At 37.9% G+C, this 12,135-nt stretch overlaps 1 protein-coding gene across 7 annotated transcripts in view; it reads right to left on the bottom strand.

The window, feature by feature from the left end:
- LOC121318441 (ankyrin repeat and sterile alpha motif domain-containing protein 1B-like) overlaps positions 1 to 10,940 on the bottom strand; it is a 220,716-nt gene extending 209,776 nt beyond the window's left edge. For 3 of the 7 annotated variants that reach the window (XM_041255122.1, XM_041255118.1, XM_041255117.1), the window contains exon 1: positions 10,273 to 10,940. In XM_041255122.1, the coding sequence (XP_041111056.1) occupies positions 10,273 to 10,403 (131 nt within the window). In that variant the 5' untranslated portion in view covers positions 10,404 to 10,940. The remainder of the gene's footprint in view (positions 1 to 10,272) is intronic. The other 4 variants (XM_041255125.1, XM_041255120.1, XM_041255121.1 and 1 more) reach the window with 2 other exon arrangements.
- Between the last annotated feature and the right edge of the window lie 1,195 nt (positions 10,941 to 12,135).

Raw genomic sequence — 12,135 nt, forward strand, 5'->3', positions numbered from 1 at the left:
CCCCCAAAGAAAAAAGTAGCAGCTCTTAAGGCCCTTTGAATGGGTGTCTGATTTTATTATGCAAAGAAGTCACATGCCCTGTATTAAAGACGGCAATTGTTTCAAATGAAGCACACAAAAGCGCCACAGGAATTTCACTCTCTCTTATTCATATCTTCATAAATCGAAATAGACCTGTTCAATAATCAAGGTGTTGATAATGTTATTTTTAATACACTGCTTTCACAGTGGTTACAGTTTGTGAGACTTTGCTGCATACTACACAATATATTTCAACAATCCAGTTTTGTAGGTTCTGTTTATAAATTAAAAAAAACAAAAAAACTAAATCAAACACAGTAACTACAGAGTCTGTGGGTCATGAAAACACAGACAATTATGTATTATAATGTCCTGGTTTTAAAAGTTTTAATATATTAAAAGGTTTTGTCAATGGGGTAGATTTTCAATGGTTACAAATCTCATCCATTTGTGTGTGATAATAAGGTTCAACTCCACTGCAGCATTAAATTTACAATCAGATTTTTTTTTTTTTTTTAATCAGTCACAGTGGCATCTCAAATTACCTCTGACAGGTTTGGGCCACTTTCACACCACAACTCAGGATCCTGTAAATGTTTAAAAATCGGGTTAGCAAAAGCACTTTACCTCCAGAACAACCGCAACCTTAAAAAGTAAATTCATTGAACGAATAAAAATTGCATTTCAATGCTCATTTGCCATAGTATAACTCATTAACATAAATCACAACACAGTACTGTCCAAAGGATTTGACATTGCTTTAGATCAAACCAGTACACAAAAATCAAGTCGTCTCACAAAAAAGATCACAACAAGCATTGTGGGCTTCCCCTTGACACTGGTGAAGCCTGGTTTTCCAAACCAAACCACTTCTTGTTTTACTGTACTGTAATGGGACCCAACCTGGGCAGTGCACTCTCTTTTCATGCTGCACCTAGCGGAGTTCTATTGCCTGTAACATCTTACATGTGGTATAAGTGGGCTTAATTTGAAAACAGTACTTTGTATGCTAAAGAGAGGCAGGGATATTTCTTACAATGCATATTACACCTTTAAACTGCTAAAGCACAACGGTCACAAGAACTTCTTTGCAACCTTGGATCTACTGTAAAAATGTGGAGCAGTCCAATGGTAAACTATAAATGGACGGTCACCACTCTGCAAATACTAACACGAATTTGCAAACAGCACCAGCCTAATTAGAGACCATCATTACATGTAAGTATTCCAAGTAATTCACTTCCCTTTCTCTATGCCTAAACTTTTAAATCTGAAATCAATTACCAAACAAATTAAGAAATTGTCAAAACGATCCTGCTGGCCTGCATTTCCAACTGGCTCATAATTCACAGCTGTCAGAGAGCTGTGAATTACCAAGAGCATGAAAATACAATAAAAAAGTCAAGTCAGCAAGACACTGATGGCACTGAAATACCATTTGAGAAAACAGCTTTTACATAGTTAAATTCTCTGTTGAATTTTGAAGCAGGCATGATTTCATAACATTACGCATGATTGCATACTAGATACACGACTTTTCCGTACATTACAGCAATACTTAAAATCGTAGAAATGAGGATATCAACTAGTAATAGACATACTGTGCCTTTTAAGAGAATCCTCCAGTGCTATGACAGGAGCAGCAGGTCACAAAACAAGTCAACTGACTCACTATTACAGTATATTATAACCTTAAATTCTATTAAAATCCAGTAATGCACATTTCTGACAGTGTACAGTAATTGCTAAATACCATTATGCGCTAAACAAATGACTCATAATAAATGGACAGAGCTGTGCAACACACCCCTATTATTAGAGCCAGCAGACACACTTATTCAAGCAATCTGCCCAATGTATCTCCATTAAAAAAAAATAAAAAATAGCTGCCATCTGCAGTTGTACTATATGTTAATGCTCTCACGTCCCTTCAAAAAGCGAACACATGCAATGTGTACAGTAAAAACGTTATTTGACGCATAAGGTTTTAAAGAGAATGGGATAAGCTACTGTACCAGTTGACTTGACATGGATCATAACAAGTGGTGGTGTCATTTTTTCTGTCCTGATTTCTATCGTAGTCTCGTCTCCCACATGACCCAGGCTGCCATTAATCAAGTGTGGCATCTCAAGCTGTCTGCCACCCCATTAACCTATTGCAAACAGAAGGCAGGTCTACATTGGATGTCTAGATTACCACCAGAAAACAATCTTTTATGTCACATTAGCCAGTTACAGAAAACAATGCTGCACAAAAGGTTCAGATGTTCGTAATCTTATACAACCTAGTTCACCCTTACAAAAAACCTCTTTCATATACAATAACAATATCCCAGATCCATTACAACCCATGTACTGCAATGATCCAGTAAGCAGATAACTGCAAAGAACAAGCATAGTGCAGATATGAAGCCCTCTAGGCCTTAATGTTAAAAGGCTTCAATATGCTGAATGGACTATTAAAAAGGAATGGACTATTAAAAAGGAGTCAAACTGACAGTTACTGTATAGTTTTCATTTTACTGTCAATATTACTACAATAGCAGTAGCACATAAAACAACCACAAAAACACTGTCCCAAACTCCTTTAGGAATTGTTACAATAGCCTATTTATACTGATACCGTGGCTAAAAAATGAGTAGCACAGAGGCCTTTGATGCCATCCCACTGTAATAATGCCTTTTTATAATGTTACTGCAGCAGACCACAGTGTGCCCACTGGCAGCAAGCTGCTATGCACACCTGGCTGATTAAAGTCTTTATATAGGTGATGACCCACCTGGACAGACAATTACTAAACTGTGAAGGAGACAGATCACCAAGTCAATTATTTTACCGCAAGTCCTTCAAATCCTCATCTATAAGCCTACCAAAGGTCAGTTTGTTAACTCGTGTCCCACAAGGGGTTTCAGCCCTTCAAAGATAGGGCCATTTTTGATACTTTCATCCTGAAGCCTTTTTGTGGGTCATTAAATCAGACAGTAAAGCAGGTAGACAGCAGCAGAGCTGCCTATAGAACGTCAGTTAAATTATGAGCACACCCAAGCAATTTGAAAGTGTTATCTCTTCTACTTCAGAAGGAACATGCTCTTAAAAATCACATAGTAATTTCACAATTGGACAATTTTTCAATTTTAAGGCCCCCAGCAACACAGAAATACTAAAGCGGTGGTACTTATTTTGTATGAATTCTACAGAAGACTTACCTGGCTATATGTACAGCAGCATTCATAGGGCTACTGGCATTTTAAATATAATTTTACATATCTTCAAAATTACTCCAAAATGAGACACATTTCAAGTATGACTACCGCCCACCCCCACAAAAGGGGGTGTATCTCAGAAAATCTTCATCATTGAGCTTATTTATATATTTGGTCTGGTTTCACACTTGACCTGTATCTCCCACGGCACAAAATATAAGCACTGCGTCTCAGAGAAGCCATGTTTGTCTGCAGGCTCTGGTGGTAAAACAAATAATTAACATCCACTTGCACAATACGACAATTCGTAATTAGCACAGCTGTGAAGACAATAAAACAAACAGTTAAAGTAAAAAGTCAAGGAGAAGTAAAACATTTGGCCTTTTGTGCTGTTAATACTTCCCATACCATTAACAATATGATTTCTGTTCAATGCTTATTATCTATTGGCACATCCGCCCGGCTGTTGGAAAGCCACTGCTCTGTAGGATAGGCCTGTCTGCTCACAAAACAGCCCCATGCCTGTTAGGAATGAGAGACAACCTTCACCAACCTACCCTTTTCAGTTCTACTAAACGGCAATGTCATAACAAAATCTACCAAACAGGAATTTAAAGGGAAGAACATCAAAACATCTCCTTTCTGACACCCTGCAACCTACTGCACTGCTGGTAACATGGGCAAACTGTCATTTTATACCAACTAAATAGGCCACAATGTTCCTCAAAGAAACCTTTACACAAGGTTCCTTTACACAAGGTTCCTCAAACAAACACAATCCTTACAGCAAAAACTCCTCTCAGACTAAACAGTCCTCTGTTGGAGCCTGTGCTACAGAACAGTTGTACGCATCATAAGAGAATAAGTCTTTTTGGATTTAGTAAACCCTTTTGACAGAATCTTTTGCCAACAGCACAGAGAGTCAAAGGGAGAATGAATAATGTGACATCTGCTCATGTTCGATAGTAATATGGAATACGTGTGGACAACACTGTTGGCTTGTCAGTGCACTCTGCAGGGAAAGGTGCTGTATGCCTGGCTGCTACAAACCATCTTGAGAAAGGGATGTAATCCAATCAGTTCTGTATGTAAAGTACAGCACATTTACTGACAGTATGTGGAAGTAGTGTGGTCTGATAGCAGGTTGAGGGACTGAAAGACAGAAGGTTACTTAACACTTTTGTACAATCCACCAATAGCTGGACCACACTGGACATCCAAATGCATTATGTACCCATAAATAAAATACGCATTTGGTAATGCATGTTGGGGTTCAGGTCACGACACAGCCCTTTAAAAGTAATCATGGACACTGCAGGGTTTCCATTAAATTCACAACAGCCTATGTCAAAATATGCAACCTGCACACAATCTCTCCGGGCATCATACAATTTGAAATTAGGTTTGCCATTCTAACAGGTTTGCCATCAACATCAACTTTACAGCAAGGGATTATATAAGGTTTCTGGACATGTTTCAGGCTATGTTATTTAGTTTGTCATTAACTGTCAGGAAATGTCATCTACTTTAATCAAACACACAACCTGCTTGTGTCAAAGTTTACAGTCAAATTGCCAGTCCCATTCCTTGAAATACTGTGCATGACCACGACAAAATAGACTGTGACCTGAAGTGAACCATTCTCTATTTTGGGGTATTTAAGCCATTGGGGATGAACTGCTTGACATTCAGACTGCCCTTTGTGATGTAATTAATTTGGAGTACTCTGCTATATGATTTACAAAATACTGTAAAAGTAATAAGGCATGCAGTTAAATCAGCCCAGAAGTCGTGTTTTTTGGTATTGACTTGCTAGACATTCAATAATTACAATTATTGGCCACATACTGTAGTTACCACAGGAATGTCACTTAACCAAGACAAATTATAACAAAGGAATGGAATGTTTCTCTAGGAAGACAATTTGTTGATGTGTAGATATTGATATTCTTGACAATTTTGACATGGGGAGACTCAGTAGATGGAATGGAATGCAGCTCTTTTACCTTCAGGCTGCCAGTTGGATTCTAGCCAAACAACAGTAATTGAAAGCCATTATCTTCAGATGGAAGTTTAGGGCTTCAGTAAATGGGAGTTCTGGTGGTAAATATTTCAAATGGGCATGGAGACTGAACTCTCTGCTCACTACTTCAGAGAGTGGTCACGGTGTTGTGGCACAATGTCCATTCTGTACTTTACATGCTTTGCTTGACAGTCTTTATTCTTTCATGCGTACCCAATCATCAATTCTTATTTTTTTAAGCTGGTTGTGCTTTAAAATCAGGCAATAATAACATGAATTTCTGAGTAATTAATGTAACAGTTTTTTTTTCTTTCTTTCCCAGTAAATGGCCTAGATGTTAATCTTGATTAGGTCAAGAAAAGGGTTACAGAATTAAACATCTCAGTTAAATAGTACAAACAGTATTGTATTGCATTGTATTGAAGTAACGTAGTGTATTCCATCATAATATGGGGGGGGGGGGCAGGTCAGGAAATACTTGAATACAATACAAACCAAAGCCATGGAATGTTTATGCCTTAAGTGTATAATGTGTAAGGTGGAAATTATTCAGTCAGTCAGGCAATTATAATCAGTCAATTATTTCTCCTAAGGCTAGAACTGTCTTTGCAGTACACATTCAGTCTTTTGGTTTGAAATTAGTTAAATATTCATACCTCGATTACTCAATAAATGGTAATATCTGTATTGTTTTATCACTGGACATCCTTTTAATTCTATACAGTATATATTCTGTTTCTCTGCGTGCACATTGTCACTGGTCGTTATTAAGTCATGCAAATTCAGCTTAGTATTTTTATTATATTGAGAACTCCCTGTTTTGTAGCAACACTTTTTCCTAATTCCTTGTACTTAAAACTGTCCAAGTCTAATTTAATGCCATAACTTAAAGCAAGGCAATCAATACAGCCCAAACAGATTTTTTTTTTTATTTTCTTGGCATGCACTGAGCCTATGCAAATGGACTGGTGTTTCTTGCCGTGGTTTAAAGCAGGTTCAGTGCAGAACTTGCTATCATGTCCAGACATGAATATATAGTACTACACTGCAGAAGCCAGTGTTTGGCACAAGGTTAATGGAGCGATTAATTGATGTATTCTACCCATTAAAACTAGGCCCAATTGTTTTATTTGGCTTGAAAATGCAAATTGTACACTTGCAAAATACACCAAATATGCAATTGCTGATATATTACACATTACTGACACAATGTCATTTAGTGAACATATTAAATAGTGAACATATTAAATAGCAAGTTGCATACTGTATTATCAGACCAGGGATGCTTTTATGGACCCTGGAGTTGTCCATCACATCTCCTCTTCAGCTGTCACGTAAGAAGTCTGTACTATTTTAACACAATAATTTACCACTCATAAAATCTATTCACAAGATAGCACTGTATTGCATTTCAAAGGCTATTTTAAGCTTGTTTTATATATAAAAATAAATCGGGTGTGGTTGCTTTTCGACCCCCCCTTCTACCACCCTCCAGGGGGCCCAGAGTCACAGTCTGAGAACCCTGATCTAGATTACTCTCGGCTCCGAAGGAACACATACTGCAAGGAAGAACGGGACTCAACAGAAAATAAACAAACAACTACAATAACACTAATATAAACACATTTGTCAACTATGACTAAGAAACTACTCGGATGGCCTGATATCTCCTAAGAAAAAGGGATGTTTCAGTTAATTTCTTGATACTGATTATTCATTTACTGATAATTATGTGAAACATTACCCATTCCTGAGTGAATCTATTTTGGTGCACATGTCACGCATCTGAAATGACCCAGGGCTTTATTCGGTAATAGAAAAACCTGAGAGAGTGCCTAAAAAATTATCATTTGCTTTCACTGCCACCGGAGCAGACTCACTCAGATCAATTATTGTATAAAAATAATAATTAAATTGTAAAATTAGCCAGTCCTCTCAGATAAGTGCTTTGATTCTCACTGTATGTCTTCTGCGTGATGGATAGATACAGTTATAAATGTTGGGTGGTAAGAATCGTCTAAAACAAAGACTCATTTAAAACAAAGGTTGAAAGAATGCAGAGCATCTTCTACTGACTCAATAAACCACAAGCTCTAATGCACTAGACTCCATAGAGGCTTACTTATCATTTACCACATGTACTCTGTCTTCTTGCATATGGTCTAAGCCAGTGGTTCTCAAACTTTGTTTGGTTGGCACCCTTTGAAGGAAACTACTGAAAAACGATATTCACCAGTTATTATGGAAATATCTAAATTCTGATGTTATTGCTATAAAAAGAAACAAATAATACAGCAAAAGACATACTGCAATAGTCTTAGTCTGACAGAGGCAGCACTTTCTATAGAAGCTGCATGACTCTGTACTGATGCCGTTGTTTTCCAACCGCCCGCCTCCCCCCTCCCCCCAGAACCTTTCAGCAAACCCCCAGGGGTCATGACCCATGGTTTCAGAACCATGTGTCTAACCATTAGAAATGTTTTGACTGAGGTCCCCAACAACATTTTTACCGAAGTCTATCACCACAAAACCTGGTATGGCTTGTACATCTGACCCTCCCAGTAATCAATTAGGCTGAGATGGGAAAGCATTATAGGAGGGTTAAACGGCCACCTTTATTTAGGGGCTCAGCACCAACTACAATTGAGCACTTTTCTTACAAGGATTTCCTCAATTTGTCTACTTTTACTTAGACAACTGAACTAACTTCTAGCTTCAAAGCCTTCTTTTTGTCACAAATGATTGCCAAATCAGTCTGAGAACTGGTTATGGAAGACAAACAAAGGACAAATTATGTGGAAGTTGACATTTAAGAAAATTCACCATACACTATAATTAGAACCTACCACAATCTGCCAACTTAACAGAAAAGTATTTGATTACCTTCCCTTTTTGTAAGGAAAAACAAATCATTTTTAATCAAGTGTATTGTTCGTTTGTCACAACGCTTTACTGCATCTCACTATAGATAATACCCATCAACTCTTACGTTGAACCACGTGGTTTGTGCTCCAGTACAAATTACAATCCCAGCACTATCAGTGGGTCACAGCGGGCAAACTCTAATCAGAACTAATCCGGGATGAGAAATAGTGAGCTATGTCAAGGATGGGATTGACTGGAGGTCCCAAATACCTGTTATTGGCAGCTCCAATACACAGTACTGCTGTAATTCACTGCAGTGTTACTTTATAGTGGTTTTGAAGAATGTTTCTATGTGAGGATCCTTTTGTTAAATATCCGGGCTATCTGATCTACCATTACATAATAATATCTAACAGGCTCTGGTATGTTATCATGAGAAAATAGCTCCCTGGTCTAACAATACTTTGCAACTTAAAGTGTTGGGTCACAGTTTTTACTTTTAACATTTGTTTGCTATACATTGGAAATGAGTACTGACATGCAAAATAAGAAACATGCAAGAGAATCGCATGCAGTGACCCTTTCTAGTGGGTGGGAATTTAAACAAAAAGCAATTTGTTGCAGCTGTTCTATGGCTCAATATTTTTAATTTGATTTGTAATTAAATACCCTTTAAAAAAAAAAACTTCCATGGAAAATACTATTTGCATTGCCAAATAGTATACTGTATTTCTTTGTATTAAAAGTAGCAGAATAGAAAAAAACATATCAAACTGTAATGTGAAATTCACCCATACAAGCAACTGCCCCCACATTACAGTATGTACATGATAAGTGAAGACAAGAAAATACACGTTTTAATGACGAAAAAAGGACAGCTACTCTACATTCCTGACGAAAAAAGGACAGCTACTCTACATTCCGGCAACAATGGGATTGACATCTGGAATTGAATCCTCACAAAAAACCTTTAAAAAAAAAAAAAAAAAACACTCTGGTGGCAGGTCCTTTATGATTGTTGTTCAACATTTAAAAACCCTTTATACCTTTGAAACAGACGATTTCATGAGGTGGCAATGAACTACCCCTGTAATCGCTGCTTTGTAGCTTTGAAACGTCCTTTAATTAAAGCATGTACCTTGAAAGCTCTTCATTGCCCTGAAGCCGACATCCTTCTGTTATGGAAATTCCTTTTTTTCCCCAGTCCCTTCCCCCACCCCAAGCCTGAACTCTAGTCCTTAACACCACATTCTGTTTTGCAGAGCTGTCAAATGGCAGAATAGACTTCAGCAAGATGTAACTTCACACTAAAAGCTTGCCCACAGCTACACAAGTACACCCCTCCAACCAACCCAACCTATATATTTTAAGGACCCTGCATTAAAGACAGACATCCCTCCCAAATAAACACTAGATTGCTATTGTTATCAAAACGAAGTATACAGCTTCAACTTTTGTACTGAATGAGTTTGCGTGCTTTTAAGGCATACTGTAAGAGGCTACTGCTTCCTCAACACAAATACAATAGCTTTCTAGGCTGATATAACATCTGTTTTAAATTACCTGTCCACTGAATCAGTCTGGCATTTCTATTAAGAGTAGTAGTATGGCCCCCAACGCATTAACTGAACTAAGACCATACATAACCGCAATGGCCAAATAAGCTACATACTTGTTTAAAAATGTTTTCAGCACATTAATCACGGAGGCAATTAAACCAGAAGTTGTGTAATATAACCAGAAGTTGTGTATATATATATATATATATATATATACACACACACACACACACACACACACACATGCATATATTATCATATACAGCAGATGTCCGACAATGCATAGATTTCATGTCATGTATTGTACATGGAACACAAAGATATGTTATGACACCCACATATACATACAATAGTTCATGTGAAGCTACATAACAGTACCTTAGTTCTTTTATACAATTTTGTGGGTGTATTTTTTATTTAACACACAAATAATCATTTTTCTCCCTGCATTTGCAATGTGCATGGGCAATTCTTAACAAAAGCCAAAGAATAGTTTTTTTTTATTATTATTATTTTTTTTAATGGTCATATGGTTTCAGGCTACTTCAGTCAAGTACTGTACTAGCTAGTGAACTACTAGCGTAGTGTGTGTTTACATACCTCAGCAAGCTCGGGAGCGGTATAGATCCAGATGCGGTGCCCAATAATCCTTTTTTACCACTCAATAATTTTTCCACCAGAATCACATTCCCAGTACGAGACGCTTCTAAGAGTTCCTGTTCCTTTCCCATTTTGACAAAGTACCACGCTGAGGGGGGAACAGAACGCCGACAAAATATCCAACCAAGAACCAGTTGAAGGGATCCCTCAATGCCTGGTAATAGCGCAGATCATTCTATTTGTTTTGCATGTTGCAATGAAATTCTCGGACACTCCTGCCGCTACTAGTACTAACACTTTATGGTCGGACTGAACACACGCACTGTTCTACAACAAATCCCTCTTGTCCACTGGAGCGGAATGATGGAATGGTAGAAATACCGGATATTTAGCACGGTGCCGACTGAGTGAGTGTGCTAGCAGTCGCTGGGCCGGTTGCCTGGAAACACTGTGCTCTATTGGACTGTCACCACACACACACACATACATATAATCACCCCTCTCTCTCTCTCTCTTTCTTTCTTTCTTTCTTTCTCTCTCTCCCTCACACACACACACATTCACTCTCACTCGGCGTGCCTCCGCGTTCCTTGCCTCACTATTCGATTCAAAAGCTGAAAGAACACAAACCGCTACAGCGCCACGCGAAGTCGTTTCAGCTGCTCGTCTGGGAGAAAGATAGCACCATAAGCAGGGCGTGGATAAAATGAACAGCTCTCATCTGCAAAAGCGAAGCCTATTGTTGCTGCTGCATTTCGTAGCCTATATTTAGGTGGGGTTTGAAAACAAAAATCATTATAGTTATAGGTATGGACAACTGTTAAATTACATGTTTAACTAAAAGGTATTGATGTATTCATTTGTGAACAGTGAGCCAGTGTCCCAGGATTGAACCTAGTTCTCCAGGGATGGAATAACTCCTACTCCATCTTTTACTGTGGGCTTAATTATCCAGCTAGCTATCTAGCTTTTCCTCGCCGCGTTGCCTCGTGGCGTGAATAACTGCAGTTTTACTAGTCTTACGTATTACATGAATTGGCTGTTTTCGGAAGTACACACATTACCACATTATTGATTATTATTATTATTAATAATGCTGTATTAACCTTTCAATATGATATCTTTCCTGTGCCACTTAAGGTTTTCATGTAGGTCATGACAAATGTCTAAGTTTCTTAGCCCAGACCACAAATTGCATAATTTCCCCGTATGTATTGTGCAGCACTGGTTGTGAGAGCTGTGAGTGCTGGATTTCAATATACCCGTTCAAGAAGAAAAAAAAAACAAAACACCACTAAACACGGCTTCTTTTACTGTATTCCCAACTCTTGTTGTCACAAGAAGTTTGCTGCAGGGTTTTAGCCTGCTTTATTTTCTTCTGTCAAATATAGTACAACCTAAAAAATAAAATAATACACTTTTTCCAATAAAATCAGGCTGTGACACATTTTATGACATACAGTCTTGGTGTAAGGTGGCCAATGAAATGCCATTATTCAGAAAAGTCTCCTTCATCAAAACCTCACGTTTTGTACAGATTAATGAGGGCGTGCGTTCATGAGGTTTTGAGATCAGTGTGTGCAGTATCATACACAGATGGCTCCTGATGCAGGGGCACACTGGAGGTAAAGGAAATGGATGCTCAGGTTGACGGGTTAGGTCAACAATACCGAGTGTCTGAGGACTTTGTAAAACCAACATCTAACATGGAGATGACTGTATATTTACTTAATAAATCCACAAGTATAGATTTGTATTTATCTATTTATTGTCAGGTGCATTTGTCTCTGTAATTTCCATAACATGATTGTTTATCTTCCAGGATTGTTGAGTATTTTATTTTATGTTGGCATGTGCATTTGG

This window comes from Polyodon spathula, chromosome 7 (genome assembly GCF_017654505.1).
Source record: "Polyodon spathula isolate WHYD16114869_AA chromosome 7, ASM1765450v1, whole genome shotgun sequence".
NCBI classification, from domain to species: domain Eukaryota; kingdom Metazoa; phylum Chordata; class Actinopteri; order Acipenseriformes; family Polyodontidae; genus Polyodon; species Polyodon spathula.